Here is an 18,285-nt window from a genome sequence, read left to right as displayed (position 1 = left end):
TAAATAAATAAATAAATATAGATAAATTAAGAATAAGAGGTCACTGAGAGAAAACTTGGAATTGGGAATATGCTGGGAGGGGTGTATCTGCCTATTACATGTGCTTTGAAGGCAATATTGTCTTAATATTGCTATGACAATTACAACTTTTTGTAATGTAGAGCTTTGTATATTTTATAAAATGTTTAACATGCTTTTAAATTGACTCATAGTGAAATTACTTTTTAAATATCTCCAAAGAAATAGAAATTTGAGATTAGTTCAATAAAAGGTTAATGATGGAAATAAAGATTTCAAAGTCATCATTAAAACAGAGTTAAAAATAGAAGGTTGAATTTTTCTAAAATATAGGCAGAAGCTGAGAATAAGAGCTGGAAATACTAAAGAATACTCATTGAAGGAACCAGGAAAATATCATTGGAAGAGCTATGAATGCAATGTTATTCCTGTTTTCCCCAAGAAATCCACATACTGAAAGGAAGAAAAGGTAATCAAGGTGGAATAATGATAATTCAGAGCCAAACCAGCCTATGGGAACAAAGAATATGACACAAAAGTCCTGAAGAAGTTTATGAGAATTTTCTTTAGCCATTTTCCCTCTGGTCTATCTGACTTATTGTAAGGAAAAGATGACCAGACTATAGCAGCCAAGTAGCTGGAGTAGACAAGGGCCAGTCCCTGGTTCTTATCCAGTTCACTGAAGCCCATCTCCTGAAGCAGGGCTCCACTATAGTACAGGGAGGTGGTGGAATGACAGCACAGGGGAAGAACTATTGGACTTCCAGCAGGAAGAGGTGGAGAGAAATGGCAAGAGGTATAGGCAGATCTACTGCTAATACAATCATCTGTAAACACTATTCCACTGTCTCATACTTTCCAGCATTATGGATTAGAATTCTGATGCTAGTCTGATACTTTATAGGCATAACTTGTGCTATCTTAAAGTTTCTGGGATGAATCCTTGGAGCTCAAAAATTTTATCAGGATATCCCTAGATGTGTGTTTTTCATCACTTTTACTCCCTGGGATTTCATTCTGCATCTGGAGTCTTTTACTCAGGAATTTTTTTTTCTATCTTTAATTACTGCTTTTCCTTCACTTGTTTCTTTCTCTTCTTTTGGGTTTATATTTGCCACTTTTAAATGTCCTGAACTGAAATATTTCTTTTACTTGATCTTCTAGTTCAATAATAATCACATTAATTCCTTTATCCATTAATTATTTATCAGCCTATTATGTGCAAGACAGCATTTTGGGCATTAGGTGTTGACATAGGTTAGCAGTGTATGTAAGTAAAAAAATTTCTGCTTTAATGATGTTTACATTATAGTGGAGATTTTAGTTAAATTATTTTTTCATTGGTTCTTAGTTATACATAACAGAAGAATCAACTACAAAAGTAGTTGTAGTTGGACACAATACCTTTATTTATTTATTTTATTTTATGTGGTGCTGAGGATTGAACCCAGGGCCTTACACATGCTAGGTAAGTGCTCTACTGCTGAGCCACAACCCCAGCCCTAGAATCCATTTTGATAAAACTATACAAGCATGAAATTTATCAAGTTTTCTTTTTCTTAGGTGTGTGTGCATGAATCAAGTCAGGTAGTAATAAGTAGCTAAGAAATCATGTTTATTTTTTTTTTCTATAAAGTCTTTTGTGCTTCACTTTAACCTCCTTAAATACTTCCATTATTATTTTCATGTCCAAGTTACTATCCACTGCAGCATTTCTATTTAACTGGTCCAACAAACTGTTTATTCTAAGCAATTTTTCCCTTTTTGATTTCCTGGCTGGGTTTTTGCCCGGATGGGTTGTTTTTCTTTGTCATCTCATAAGAGCTTAGATTTGTTTGCTGGAGGACCACAAGTGATGATAGTCTCAAGAAAATAGAAGGCTGGTTACACTGGCACATGTATATAATCCTGGTTTCTTAGAAAGCTGACAAGAAGGATCACAAGTTTAAGGCCAGCCGAGGCAACATGGAGAGAGACCCTGTCTCAAAACAACAACAAGGAAAAAGAACAAAGGCAAAGCAGTCTCCTCTCTGTGGGCAGGCAGTGTTGCAGCAGGTAAATCACCAACCAGGTGGAGGCTCAGGAGGAAGCCTCTCTGCTCCTGAATCTTCCTTACCTTTTCAAACTTCAGGGATAGGGAGATTTCAGTGCCCTGACTCTTTAGCTTTCTCTCTCCAGGAGTCCATGGATCTCCACCAAACCAAGCTCTTTCCCAGATCTGCCATTCTTAGCTTCTCCCTGAGAACTCCAGGTTCTTGTTCCACCCTTAAGGAATGAGTCCTGTGTTAGCGGTCTCAAACAGAGCCAAGATATCACTTGTACCCATTTCATTAAATACAGGAGGCTTTTTGCTCAAAAGAGGAAGATAAAAGCTGGAATTAGGAATTGAAGGATCACAAAATATTCCAGTAGCCACCTTTCTAGAACTTTCTGAAAATCAAGTTCAGTTTACAGACAATCCTCAAAACATTCTAATCTTGGCAAACAGTGAGACAGGATCTCACTATATTACCCATGCTGGCCTTGAAATCTTGGGCTTCAGTGATCCTCCTGCCCAACCTCCTGAGTAGGCAGGTCTACAGGCTACCTACACATTACCACACCTAGCTAAGTAAAAAAGTTTAAAGATCCTCTGTGAAGTCCAAACATAACAAAAATTAAACAATTTTCTAAAAAGTATTAAAACACCATCCGTCCCCTTCATATAATTAATGATACAGTTGAAGAGAGAAAAATAGAATTACAACATGATTACAAATTTAAGGCACACTGCAAAGTATATTTGAGGGCTAACAGATACTGACAAATGGAATAATCAAAGTTGAAAAACAATATTAGGTAAGTCATCTTGGAAGAAATACAAACCTGATCTTGAGGTGATGATGCTAAGTGTGAATGTGTGTAATGTTTTACATTAGGCAGGGAATGAAAGCACAAGAGTTCAGATGAAGATATTGAGGTGGGAAAAAGACAGAGACAACTTTAAAGGAGAACTCTTACTATAGATTCACCATTTCTAACACAAGGATCAGAATCTTCTGTCACAAAAGGTTATGTGTTACAGTGGAAAGAACACAGCAAAGGAAATGAGACCTACTTCATCATATGGTGTTTTAGAATAGATTAAAATCACTTATGGACCTGGGGATATACCTCATTGGTAGAGTACTTGTCTAGTATGCATGAGGCTCTGGGTTTAATCCTTAGTACAGAAAAAAAAAATGTGATTACGTACCATATTCTAAGTAATAAAATCCATAATGAAATACATTAAAAGAAATACATCTTGCATACCTTCAGTGAAGAATATGTATTCTGAAGTTATATTAAAGTCAATTATTTCACTAACTCCATTTTTAAGTTTTAAGTCTCCCACTCCCCTTCCCCTCGGTACCAGGGATTGAACGGAGGGGTGCTTAGCCACTGATCCATAACTCCAGCCCTTTTTTAATTTTCTATTTTGAGATGGGGTCTCACTAAGTTGCTTAGGGACTCACTAAGTTGCTGAGGCTGGCTTTGAATTTTCAATTCTCCTGCCTTAGCCTCCAGAGCTGTTGGGATTACAGGCATGTGCCACTGTGCCCAGCTAAGCCTTTTATTTCTATATCACTGATAAGTAGGAATCTTCCTGGAAATGTGAGGAATGGAAGGCTTCTAAAGGTTTGTCAGATTAAGCTAATTTAAGCCAAGTTCTATGCTCAAATTTCACAATTTTTAGCATTATTTCAAAGAATATTCTACATTTAGAAATATTTTTTTTAAAGAGAGAGAGAGAGGAGAGAGAGAGAATTTTTTAATATTTATTTTTTAGTTTTCGGCAGACACAACATCTTTGTTTGTATGTGGTGCTGAGGATCGAACCCGGGCCGCACGCATACCAGGCGAGCGCGCTACCGCTTGAGCCACATCCCCAGCCATTTAGAAATATTCTATACTAAATTTATAGAAAGCAATCCAATACTTGAAATAATAGAGGAAGAAGTTAACTTTAATTTTAAGAAATCTACAATAATAAAGAAATAGAGAATAAGAATTAGTAACTATTAGGGCTGGGGTTGTGACTCAGTGGTAGAGTCCTTGCCTAGCATGTGTGAGGCATTGGGTTCGATCCTCAGCACCACATACAAACAAATAAATAAAGGTCCATCAATAATTAATAAAAACACTTAAAAAAGAATTAGTAACTATTAAGAGAGCAGCCTAGTTGCAGGAAACATAAAAAATTATGTGTATATTTAAAGCAGAGGGGCCATTCGGTGTGGTTAAAAACAAACAAACAAAGCTTTAGAGCCATATACATTTACTTTGAATTCCAAATTTGCTACTTAAATCATCTAATTTCTTGACAATTTATTTTCCTAATATAGAAAATAGCAATAATGGTTTCCTGTCTTGGTGGTTGTGAGGATTATGTGAGCCAATATTTATTAAGTGCCTAGTTTGAACACTGGCTCTTCTACTTACCATGCTCAACAATAGTAGCTAGCCGGGTGTGGTGGCACATGCTGGAATCCCAGCAGCTTGGGAGGGTGAGGCAGGAAGATTACTAAGGCCAGCCTCACCAACTTAGTTGCTTAGTGAGGTCCTAAGCAACTCAGCAAGACCCTGTCTCTAAATAAAATATAAAAAAGGGCAGGGGTTGTGTCTGTGTCTCAGTGGGTAAGCACCACTGGGTTCAATCCCTGGTATCAAAAAAAAAAAAAAAAAAGAAAAGAAAGAAAAGAAAAAACAAAAAACCTCAAAAAAACAATGGTAGCTAGTAGTATTATAACTTAAATTTGACAACATGTTCATGTAAAACTGTTTCCTTTTTCAACATGGCAAAAACAAGAAATGATACATTCCTCAGAGTTTACCAGTTAATAATCAATTTCTTAATCCATGCCATATAGCCAAATTCTATCTGAAATCTGAAAATCTTTTAAATATTTTACAATATGCTAAAGTTATATATTTTACACTCCTAAATATTAAGTATAGAAAATAAAAGTAACTAGCAATTAAGCAACACGTACAGTGTATGAAGGGGTGTTGTTTAGTTTTTGTTTTTGGTACTGGGGATTGAACTCAGGGGCTCTCTCCCACTGAGCTACACCTCAGCTTTTTATTTTTAGACAGAGTCTCACTAAATTGCTGAGGCTGGCCTTGGACTGCTCAGTCTGCCAAATTGCTGGGATTATAGGCATATACCACAACACCCAGTTTGTATGCTTATTTTTTTTAAAAAATAAGAATTCAGTCAATTTCAATCTGGCAAATCTCTTTGTGGGGCAAAAGCAGCATATCCTACACACAGGGTTGGTGTGCTAAGCAAGAAAAATTCTGGGAGAAATTCTAATTAACTGGTGAAAATAGTGTTGAAATACAAAATGAAAATGTCCAAGACTATCAGAATACATGACAAATAAGAGTTACAATCTACACGGTTGTAAGATGTAAAGAATTGAAAGATTACATCCATGCACATGCCTGCCTGTAATCCCAGTGACACAGGAGGTGACAAAGGAGGATCCCAAGTGCAAGGCCAGCCTCAGCAACTTAGCAAGGACCTAAGCAACTTAGAACCTGTCACAATAGAATAAATAGAAAGGGTTGAGGATGTAACTCAGCGGTAAAGTGTCCCTGGGTTCAATCCTTAGTACTACCCCCACTTCTGCCTGCCCCCCCCCAAAAGAACTAAAAGGAAACAAACTAAATTGTGTATTCTTGTATTAAGGTCTTACATACAGTAAAAATCATGGTGAAAAGAACTGGGATGAGGCTGGAGTTGTGGCTCAACGGTACAGTGCTTGCCTAGCATGTGCGAGGCCCTGGGTACGATCCTCAGCACCACATAAAAATAAATAAAATAAAGGTATTGTGTCCAACTACAACTAAAAAAAAATTAAAAAAAAATAACTGGGATGATATTTTAGGGAGATGTTAAGTCTTTCTGGCAATGCTTCCTTTCCTACTGAGGTATGGAAAGGAAGATAGAAAAATATGCCTCACTCAGCAGGTTTAAGGATAAACTCAGATTTTAAAACATGAAGATATATGTTTGTTAGATGGATTGGGAAAAGGCCCACACAAATAATTAAAAAAACAAACAGCTGGGCATGGAGGTGCACTGAGTCAGGAGGATCATGAGTTCAAAGCCCACAGCAGAAACTAGTAAGACCCTGTCTCTAAATAAAAATATAAAAAATGGCTGGGAATGTGGCTCAGTGAGCGGCCCTAGGTTCAATCCCTGGTACCAAAACAAACAAACAAACAAAAAAGGCTTTTATTTTTAATTCTTGAGATGTGGTCTTCCTATATTGTCCAGGCTGGCTTTGGAACACTTGGAGTAATTCTCCTGCCTCAGCCTCCTGAGAAGTTGTGACTACAGGCACGTACTAGTATGCCTGGCTATAAAAGGCTTTAAAATCCTCACTATAGAAAATAGTTATATTTACACAGAGAAAAATCTCTTTAGTTTTCTATCTCAATGTTAGTCAATAAAAGAAGGTAGTCAAATATTCTTTTTAGAATGTAAGATTTCATGGGTAATGAGCAGAATTAATGTTTAGCTAACAACTTATATTAGTAATACAATTTGAACTTTATTACTTCATTTGACAAATTGCTCTCATACTGTTTGTACTGCTGGTGAGTTAATGTTTGTAGCTGCTGTTCAATACCAATGTAGGTCCACTTCTGAAAATGTCCTCAGAACTATTCTAAGGTCCAGTATTGTGGCGTACGCCTGTGATCACAGAAGCTCAGGAAGCTGAGGCAGGAGGATCGTAGGTTTGAAGCCAGCTTCAGCAACTTAGTGAGGCTGTAAGCAACCTAGTAAGATACTGTCTCAAAATAAAAAGGGCTGGGGATGTGACTCTTTTACCTTGGGTTCATTTTTAATAAATACCCTGTTTGGGAGGTATTTATTAAAATGATACAAGGGTGTCTTTTAGAGTCAAAGAACACACAAAGGGTAAAAAAGAAAAATAAATAAATAAATACCCTTTTTGAAGGGAAAGGAAAAGAGAAATCTTCCAATCTATGTCCAATGAAGGCAATCCAACAGTATGAATCTGCCTAATCCACAGACACTACAAGTTGGGTTTTTTTTTTTTTTTTGGTTTGTTTGTTTGTTTTTTGGCACTAGGGATTGAACCCAAGCGCATTTACCCACTGAGTCAGAACGTCAGTCCTCCTTTTTTTTTTTTTTGGTTACCAGGAATTGAACTCAGAGGCACTTGGCCACATCCCTAGCCCTATTTTGTATTTTATTTAGAGACAGGGTCTCACTGAATTGCTTAGCACCTCTTTTGCTGAGGCTGGCTTTGAACTCATGATTCTCCTGCCTCAGCCTCCCAACCCCAGTCCTTTGTTTTATTTTGAGACAGGGTCTCGCTAAATTGCTTTGGGCCTCCCTAAATTGCTGAGGTTGGCTTTGAACTTGCCATCTTCTTGCCTCAGCATCCGAAGCTGCTAGGATCACAGGCATGTGCCATCATGCTTGGCCAATAAGAAGATTTGAGGAGGAAGGAGATGTCTGGAGCAATTATTTCATAAAAATACTTACACAAATTTAAATAAATACTTTAATAAAAGAATAACTAAGTGTAGGGCTGGGGGTGTGGCTCAGTGGTAGAGCTCTTGCCTAGCATGTGTGAGGCACTTGGGTTCTATCTTCAGCACCACATAAAAACAAATAAATAAAGGGATTATGTCCATCTACAACTAAAAATAAAAAATAAAAAAGAAGAATAAGTGTAGCATTCACATCTGATTAAGTAAATTCAGTAAACAATAAAACTGTTCTATTGGTCCTTTAAAAATTAGTTTTGATAATACTTATCAAATCCTGTGGCCCTTCCACATTAAGATACACAGTAACTTTCTCTCTCCCTTTTTTTGTAGTGGGATTAAACGCAGGGGTGCTTTATCACTGAGATACATCCCCAGTCTTTTTTTATTTTTTGAGACAGGGTCTTGCTAAATTGCCAAGGCTGGCCTTGAACTTGTGATCCTCCTGCCTCAGCCTCCTGATAATTGTTTTTTAATGACATATAAACTTGTGCTAATGTTTTGAATTTTATGATGCTGAGCATATTCTGCACTGGTGCCAACGTCTAATACAATTATATATTTACAAATATACCTGCTATACAGTGAAAAGTATTAATTTAGTCCATATGGATCATGGACCCCTTTTGAAATTGCAACTTAGACACTCTTAAATAAGTGTTTAGACTTTTAAGAATCTAACTCATATCTGAACATGTTTATAAACCTCTTGATTTCTAACATATTATAGAAACCACCAGCAATTAAAAAATACTCAAGTTCTACTCACTGTTGGCTACTGTTATTAGAGAACACACAGCAGTATCTGGTATGCTGCAAGCTTTTAAGATGGCTTAAACTTGAAAAATTTGGTCCATTAGCTTTATCTGATGGAAGTGAATTTGCTACCTAGTTCACTTTGTGTCAAGAGCTAAAACTGTGAAGTTAACTTTCTCTTATTGCTGGGTAATAACTGAAAATAAAAGATTCATGTTAAAAAAAAAAAATTAGGCTTTTCCTGAGGCAAATCACTTACTATTGTCAACAGTCTCGGTTTTTAAATCTCTAAAAAGGCAATAACCATGTGAAGTCCCAGAGAGTTTGGATAACACTTCACTAAATACCCTCAATTTATGCCCCCCCCCCTTTTTTTTGATACTGGGGAGTGAATCCAAGGGAGCTTAACTACTGAACCACATCCCCAGACCTTTTTTACATTTTATTTAGAGACAGGGTCTCAGTTACTTAGAGCCTTGCTAAATTGCTGAAGCTGGCTTTAAACTGGTGATCCTCCTGCCTCAGCCTCCAGAGCCACTGGGATTACAAGTGTGCCCCACTAAGCCCAGCCCCTTCATCTCTTTACCACATGCCCAATGTGCTATCTATAGCTTGGAATGTGGCTCAGTGGTATTTGCATGAGGCTCTGGTTCAATCCTTAGTACCTGAAAACAGTAACAACCACAACCAATATGCTAACCACCCTAAATATTTGTTCCCCACAAGTGCATCATCCTTGAATATCTTCAAATTGTTCCTATTATCTGTCATCTTCTTTTCCAGGTCTCCAAGAATCAGTGATGTCCCCTCCTGAGACACCTGTTCCAGGATCCCCACCATGCCATTTATTATTCTTTCCATCATCTGCTATCCAAACCTGTTTTTTTTTTTTTAGTGAACCACTAATCACACTGTATAAATAATGGGTAGTTCTTATTTTTTGAATGCTAGGTCACACGTGTCTCTCTCTCTCTCTCTCACACACACACACACACGGTATCCTATGCCCTCCTTATAACCACTTTGTAAAATAGGTACTGTTATTCCCTTGGTTTTATCAATGAGGAAAGAAGTTGTTAAATAGCTTGCTGAAAGTCACTCAAGTACTAATTATTACAAATTAACATTACTACCAATTAGTAATAATTAGTATGACTGGGGATTCACAGCCTGGTCTGACTCCAATGCCATTCTGCTGCATTTAGTGGGGAACTTGAAACTTCTTACACCTTTGTAGCCTTAGGAAAAAAAGCCCAAACAGCTGACACCACATTTGGTGAATAAAAAAGGCAGAGAATATGTCTATCCACTGATTTGCTTACTATGTTGCTAAGAACCTGGAAATACAAAATTGATATTATAAGATATCTGTCCTCAAGGAATTTATAATCAATCAGTCTGTTGGGGAGACAGAAACAAGTAAACAGATACTGAAATACAGTGTGTGGTAAATGCTATTTTTATGGATAGGTTGCTGAGAAAACAGAACAGGGAGGAAGAAAACAAGAAAAATGTTATGGAAATCTGAATTTTTCCTTTTTCTTTTAAAGCCCCAATTAAGCAGGGTTCTACTATATTGACTTTCTATTGTAGTTTGTATGGCAAGGATTATGTAGTTTAAAAAATTAGATTACCTCGGTGTTTGTATTTCTATTTTATCTAAAATTATTCACTAGTCTAATTCAAATACATATATTTTAAAAACCTGCTTAAAAGGATGATATGCTTTCTAAATATGTTCCATTTATACCATTATATGTATTTTTCTCTCCACAGAGAAGGAAAAACAAAGGAAAATAAAACTACTGGTTACATAACTGGCCAGAGTTAGAAGTACTTGCAACAAAACCACAATGAAGGTAGGATTTTTTTTTTTTTAAACTCAGGAGGGGTCAAAAAAGGGCCAAAAAACAAAACAAAACAAAAAATCCTGACCCTTTATTCCTACGTTGAAAAAGGAAGAAACGACTTTTAGACTTTCCCCTCTCTCCTTCCAATTTAACCCTACAATTAAGGTAATTTAGATAATATATTCCTAGCAGTTGTTCACTTGCCAAACAATAGTTTATTCAAGTGGTGATTTTCTGGGGCTGTTATGGAAAACAACAAATGAAAATCCTTATAAAATTCAAATTAGATTATATCTGTGACTTATTTCTTGTTCAAAGCAATTACTATGGAAGAAAATAAGTTAAGCCTAATAATGGCACTTTCTTAAAGTTGGGTACTCTCAAACTTTTATGACTTTCCTAGGTGGTTGTTCGTAGAGTAAAGCTCTGTTCTAATCTGAAGAGAGTTAAATTTCTCCAAACATAATGGGACTAATAAAGACGAAAATAAAAGAGTAGAGGTGGTAGAGAAAGGAAATAGAAGTTTGCATTTGTGAAATTAATGAAGATGACAATAAAGACAAAGTTCTAAAGGGAATAAAATCTAAGCAATTAAGAAAGTTCATCTTGAAATACACACAGGCCCAAGAGAAAGAATTATCTAACTTTTTTGAGTTGAAGTTGTAGAGAATCAGGTTCAAGTTCAAAGTAGGTTAAACTTGTTTTCAGCTTCTTATCATCCTGACTATTCAGCAAAATGAAAATAACCTAGTGGACAAAGAATTTACATAAAACCTTTTTATTTTCTCCTAATAAATTTTCTCTATCAGGAAAAAGTATATAAAAGGAACATTTTTTTTTTAACTAGTCACCATCTTAAATAAGTTAAAGATTCTTTTTTTTTTTTTTTAAAGAGAGAGTGAGAGAGAGGGGGGGGGGAGAGAGAGAATTTTTTTAATATTTATTTTTTAGTATTTGGCAGACACAACATTTTTGTATGTGTTGCTGAGGATCGAACCCGGGGGCCGCACGCATGCCAGGCGAGCCCGCTACCGCTTGAGCCACATCCCCAGCCCAAGTTAAAGATTCTTTAAAATTCTCTAAAGCTTGTCAAGAAGCTGAGATAATCAACAGCTGTTTACAGCAAGGAACTGCAATGTGTTACTTGCTATAGAAAAAAGTTAGAATCATGGCATCACAGAATTAAAGGGAATTTTGTGAGTTTCCCTTAGACTTTATTTACATACTAGAGAAGTTGCTGACAATTTACAGATTTAAAAAATAAGGGGCTTCAAACTATGGCTATATTTGATACCATAATATTAACTTCAGATTTTAATTGCATGCTTAAGACTCCAAAACCACAATTCCCCTAGAAAGTATAACTGTTACCATTTAGAGAAAATAATAGGGATAAGTACCTTCATCAAGTAACTTTATTAAACAGTGATGCTATGCTCAGTTACCATAATGACCATCTATTGTACTTTTCTTTCATTAAAAATTTCTTAAGAGTATTCACTACTGAATTACCGTTTATCTTGTAAACTGAGGCAAAATTTTAAGTAACTATAGAAGTCACAAAGTCCACATTACAAAATTAGTGAACCATGCTCCCTCTTTATATAATATTCTGTAAACTGCTAAATTTAAATGTTGTCACTCATTGGGTTTAGAGTATTTTCTGGATATAACCTTAACTGTGTAAGTAAAAAGTAATTCTACATTGATTTTTACTGTGCTCATTTGTTTGAAAACTCTTTTCATAAGCTGCCATGATTCAATTTCACCTGTTTGTAACGAACACAGAACTCATTGTGGGTGAAAACAAACCAGTGTGTGAAAAACGTAAAAGAAGTTATCAGATATACAAAGGAGTGAAACAATTGAGTGAAAAATACTTCAACCACAACACTTTTTCTCAATCCATAAGCGGGCATTTCAATTTTGATATCTTAGTGACTATATTTTCTCACAAAATCTTCAGAGATTCCAAAAACTCCGAAACCGAGGACTCACCTGGATCATCTGAATCCCGAATCCGGGCTTTTATTTCTGTTAAACTGGGCTCTTGGGAGACCGAAGCCGCTGCCCCCTCCTCTGGATCCTCTACTTTAGTCACAGTAAAGTGTGGCATCGTTATAGTTCGAAATGCTTCGCTTTCTGTGTTTAAACTTCCTCGCAGTCCGCTCTGCCTGCCTGCGCTTTCCACCTTTCACACTGAGCACTGCCTACGGGAGACAGTGGCTGGGAATCGGGAAGTACTCGGCGCTCACGTGACCTGCAGCCGCGAGGGAGTGAGGCTCTAGAAGACACGCCTTCCTCAGTGTTTACCATTCACTTAAGAGGATTAAGCACTCCACCCCTTACGTATTGTTATTACCCTAAAGAACCCCAAGAACTGTTCAGGCTGCTTTTCCAGAGCCGCCAAAAGTTGGAGATGGCAGAATTTATGAATTGTTGTCAACTGTGTGCTACCGGCACCTTCCTTCACTTAAAGCACTGCCATACCTGTGTGCACATCAGGATCTCAACCTCTGCCCTCATATTTCACATGAAAGATTGGGGAACAGTTCATTTCACAAACAAACTGTATCGACTTAGAAACAAAAAATGGACTATTTGTTAGGCTTTTGTTGTTGCTTTATTTCAAAGCTCATACAAATCATTTTTTTTTCCTTCAGGGGGAAACATTTAGCAAATATTTAATGACACCTACATATTTTATATATCGTTCAAGATGCTGCAATGTATACATCCAAGAAGAGATATTAATTTTCCTAAAATACAAGTTTGTTTAAAAGAGCAAACTATATTTAAAGGGAAGAGTTCAGAACTTTGTTTTGTACAGGAAGCTTAAATATGTTTAAAAGAAAAAAGAAAATCCAAAGAAATCCTTCCGAGTAAGAAGTATACAGCTCCTTCAGCATATACCTAAAATAACATACTTAACGCTTGGGTCTAGTTCATCGGTTAACTGTATCAAGTTCTCAGTTGATGACTTTAACTACAGGAGTATGAGGCCAACCTCTTCACTCAGCCAGGGAAATCAGTAAACTGAGCCCTGTGTTAATTTCCATGTTGATGATGTAACACAAAGGCTTTGTTAGGAATGCCTTCCACCTGACATGTTTACTATGCTGAATTTATTTAACAGTGAAGGAATGACAGTTTGTAATCCTCAAAGAGATGCCACTTCTAAGACAAGAGGAACCCGATATTGTCAAAGACCTACTTTGTTCTCTGCATTGCACTAGAAACTTTACACCATGATTGCATTTAGCCAAGAAACTTGCCCAAAGTCACAGAGCTTGTAAATGGTGAAGCCCAACTTCAAAATCTCCAACGCCCTTGTGGTATGCAACCTGGAAAGTTTAAAAGAAAGCTCATATACATTTACCTAAATTTTATTTCCTGTGTTCCTAATAGCACTGATTTGTAATCTTGGCTGCACACTGGGATTATGTGGGGGAGCTTTTAAAAATACTAATGCTGAGCTGGGTGTGGGTGCATGCCTATGATCCCAGAGACTTGGGTGACCAAAGCAGGAGGATCGCAAATTTGAGGTCAGCCTGGGCAACTTAGTAAACCCCTGTCTCAAAATAAGAATTTTAAAAAAGGATGGAGATGTAGCTTGGTGGTAGAATGCTTGCTTAGCATGTAGGAAGTCCTGGGTTCATTTCTCAGTATCACAAACAACAACAACAACAAGACAAGTGTGATGCCTGGGTTCCATCTTCCCTTCTCAGATTTTCTAACTTGTTTTGGAACACAACCTGAGTGAAAAGACTTTTTAAAAATTCCTTCAGATGGTTCTTATATGCAACCACTATAGAATTACTATCATACAGGAAAGAGGTAACTTTAAAAAAAATTTTTTTTTTAGTTGTAGATGGACACAATACTTTTATTTTTATGTGGTGCTGAGCATCAAGCCTAGTGCCTCACACTTGCGAAGAAAGTGCTCTACCACTGAACCACAACCCCAGCCCCTCAGGTAACTATTTCTATTTTTTGAAAGAAATTAAGTGAGGATTGGATAGTGTACTTTGGTGATTCTTCCATATTTACAACTCAGTTACTCTACTAATTTATTTGAAGGAACTTAAGAGAACAACCAAACTGTAGATAATTTCAATAGTATATTCTGGATTCCAGTTTGTTAATACTTTACAACCAATAGATATTTCCAGTTGGATCTTGCCTTTCATACTTATTTTATAAAGAGGATCAAACTGTGGCTAATCTTCTATATTTGATAGAAAACAAAGACTTGTGTTCATAAATCTGTGTATGGCTTGTGTGTATAAGTCTATATACAAATATTATTCTGTCACCCTTCCCCTCTTAAAAAAAATTCTCAAGCTAAACAACCAGGATGTGACAAATTTCTGTTAATGTATTTTAGGAGTAACTTATTTACCAACTTGATGCTTGGATACCACATTGGTCAGCAATTTAACAATAGTTCTTACCATGCACTGTAAATAAAAGTGCAAGGGCATAGAAAATTGAAGGCAAAGTTAAAGTAATAGAAAAAGCTGGAGGTGGGAGAAGTAGTACAGAAAAAGTTGAGGTGTGTATAATATATATGGGGAGTAACTAGATAAAGGTGGCAGGATGTAAGAAATAGATATTTAAAGTACAATATTCTGTTATGATAAGATACCACTACACCCCAAAACGGTTAAACATAAATAAGGCTAACACCACCAAATATGGCAAGAATATGAAACAAAATGAACTTTTGGGGAGTGTGAAACTGTTAAACCACTATGGAAAAAGGTCCAACACTTTTCCCTACAAGTCAGCAATTCCACTCCTAATTATTTACTCCTAAAAAGGAAAAGATATTCCCACAAAAGGACTTGTACAAAAATGTTCATACCAGATAAAATAAGAAAAAAAATGTTCATATCACACTCCCAAACTAGAAACAATTCAGGTGTATATCTGTGAGAGAACAGATACACAGTGATACAGTCAAACAAAGGATTACTATTGAGCAGTAACAAGGAATGAACTACTGACAATGCAACCACAGGATGAATCTCAAAAACATGCTAAGTAAAAGAAACTTCAACCAGAAAAGTATATCATGTGTGAATCCACTGTTATGAGGTTTTGGAACAGGCCAAAGTAAACGATGATGCAAAAAATCAGGAAATGGTTGCCTCTGGGGGGATGGAGGCAGAATTTAACTGGAACCAGACATGAGAGGACTCCTGGAGTGACAGTAAATTCTACATCTTGATAGGGTTTAGGGTTTCACAGGTGCATGCATTTGTCAAACTCAGCCATTATTCACTTAGAATTTTGCACTGCATGGTATAAGAAGTTTACCTCAAAAGAAAACAAGTTGCAAGCAAATTCTGAGTTCTAATAAATAATATGCATTTTGAAGTACTTGGGGGAAATGAACTGATACCTGCAATTTACACTGAAATACATATAATAGGATATATGGATAGATATGTGAAAGGACAAATATAATAAAATGTTAATGATCAGCCAGGCTCAGTGGTGCACGCCTGTAATCCCAGCAGCACTGGTAGGCTGAGGCAGGAGTACCTCAAGTTCAAGGCCAGCCTCAGCAATTTAGCCAGACCCTGTCTTAAAATTAAAAATGGGCTGGGGATGTTGCCAAGTGATAGAGCACCCCTAGGGTCAATCACCAGTACCAAAAAATAAATACTAAAGATAGAACTGGGTGATAAGTGTATGAATGTTCACTATAAACTTTATGTTTGAAGTCATATAAAATGTTGAAAAAAATGCAATGAACTGACTCCACTATGAAAATGAATAAGCAAGTTATAGATTGGAAGAAAATATTCACAAAACATATTTGATAAAAGAATTGTATGTAAAACATACAAAAATCCCTTATGACTTAATCATAAAAAACACAAAATGGGTAATGGTTTTAAATAGACAATTGTTAAAGGAAGAGATACAAATGGCTTATAAGCACTTGAAAAGGTGCTCAACATCACTGACCATCAGGAAAATACAAATTAAAACCTACAATATAAAGACTATTGGCAAAGATGTAGAACAAACCTTATAGCGGAAATAAAATAGCAGAACCACTTTGGAAAAAATTCTGTCTTTTTAAAAAATAAATCTAAAACATACATCTACCCTATGATCTAGTCCTTCCTCTTGATATTTTTAACCAAGAGAAAGAAAAGCATAAGTCTACCGAAAACATTCAAACAAGTATTTATATAGCAACTTTATTTATAATAGCCCAAACAGGAACTAGCCTAAGTCTCTAACAATATAGGATAAACAACTATAGTATATTCAGACAATTGACTCAACAAACAAAAACTACAGAAACAATCAACATCATCAATGACTCTTAAAACATTATGCATTATAAATTATATATTACATTCTTCATGTGCATACTACAATGGTTAGTGGTGAAATATCCTAATGTCTCCAACTTAACTTTGAAATGCTTCAAAAATAGATTAATGGAGAGATAAATATGGAATAAAACACATAGAAAACTGTTAATTGAAGCAGATAGGAGATAAAAATTAATGAATTCACAAAACAATTCTTTCAAATTTTCTGCACATTTGAAAACTTCCATAATAAAATGTTGGAAAAAAATACTATAAAAATGAAATTCTTTGAAACCTAAAGATCTTCAGGCCTCAGTATAAAGAAAGGCACTTCAGGGTCAAATTCCATTTCACATAAAAGTTAGGAAGCTGCAAAAATCTTTTCTTATACTTTGAGTTTAAAGTCTTGAATTGAAGTGAGTCATCACACAGGTTTAAAATATTTACGCTGTCACATTAAAAAATGTTTTTTTTTTAAATACTGGAAATTGAACCCAGTGGTACTCTATGACTGAGCCATATGCCCAACCTTTTTTATTTTTTATTTATTTATTTTGGGTACCAGGGATTGAACTCAGGCACTTGGCCACTGAGCCACATCCCCAGACCTATTTTGTATTTTATTTAGAGACAGGGTCTCACTGAGTTGCTTAGCACCTCCCCATTGCTGAGGCTGGCTTTGAACTCGCAATCCTCCTGTCTCAGCCTCCTGAGCCGCTGGGATTACAGGTATATGCCACTTTGCCCAGCTACCCTTTTTATTTTAAGACAGAGTCTTGCTAAATTGCCCAGACTGGTCTTGAACCTGTGATCCTCTTGCCTCAGCCTCCTATGTAGCTGGGATTACAGGAGTGATCCAACACAACTCATTAAATATATGGTGTTTTAAAATACTAAGGCATAAAGAAAGGCCAGAACAGGGCAAAAGGGTTTAATATATTAGACCAAATAGTATACACATTTATTTTGCTAACTAGTTTCAATAAATTTGTGATAACCAGTATTGTTTTATTCAACCCATTTAATTAAAAATAAAGACAAGTTAAATAGAGTAAAAAAGATTGAAACAAGGGTAAGTCAGTGAAAATTTATTTTCAATATAATAATTAGCTACTTTTTTTGGGAGGCGGTACTAGGGATTGAACACGGGGGCACTTAACCACTAACCATGTCCCCAACCCTTTCTATTTTTTATTTTGAGACAGGGTCTCCCTAAATTGCTGAAGTTGGTTTTCAACTTATGAGCCTCCTACCCCACCCTCCTGAACCCCTGGGATTATAAGCATGGGCCATCATGCCCAGCTCTGTTAAATTTTTACACATTGTTATTCTTTATCCTGAGAAATCACTCAGGTTCAGACCAAACCCTATGCATTTTTTCCTCTTATTCTTGGAAACAGAACTATTACTATACAACTGAAAGCTAAAAAAATAATCTAGAACCATATAATCTTTTTAAAATTTTTTTTTAATTTTTTGGTACTGTCCCTTAAACCCAGGGACACTTTACCACTGAGCTACATCTCCAGCCCTCTTTATTTTTTGACACAGGGTCTCACTAAATTGCTTAGGACCTCATGCCTGGCCTCAAACTTGCAATCCTCCTGCTTTAGGCTCCCGACTTGCTAGGATTATAGGCATGCACCACTGCACCTGGCTAGAACCATATAATCTTATTGCTGAAATGGTTCTTAAAAATTACCCAGTAACTGGGCTGCTGATGTAGCGAAGTGGTAGAGCACTTGCCTAGCACATGTGAGGCACTGGGT

The 18,285-nt window shown here is 36.3% G+C and overlaps 1 protein-coding gene across 3 annotated transcripts in view; it reads right to left on the bottom strand.

The window, feature by feature from the left end:
* The window catches only part of Slc12a6 (solute carrier family 12 member 6), a 94,175-nt gene that overhangs the window by 62,217 nt on the left and 13,673 nt on the right, over positions 1 to 18,285 (bottom strand). Inside the window, exon 1 of one of the 3 annotated variants that reach the window (XM_027925752.2) lies at positions 12,177 to 12,407. The exons of the other annotated variants lie outside the window; for them this stretch is intronic. Within the exon in view, the coding sequence (XP_027781553.1) occupies positions 12,177 to 12,294 (118 nt within the window). The 5' untranslated portion in view covers positions 12,295 to 12,407. Of the gene's footprint in view, positions 1 to 12,176; positions 12,408 to 18,285 lie in introns of those variants that run through there. 3 annotated transcript variants of the gene reach the window in all.

The sequence above is a fragment of the Marmota flaviventris genome, chromosome 2 (assembly GCF_047511675.1).
Source record: "Marmota flaviventris isolate mMarFla1 chromosome 2, mMarFla1.hap1, whole genome shotgun sequence".
NCBI classification, from domain to species: domain Eukaryota; kingdom Metazoa; phylum Chordata; class Mammalia; order Rodentia; family Sciuridae; genus Marmota; species Marmota flaviventris.
This window is presented reverse-complemented; position numbering and strand designations above follow the sequence as displayed.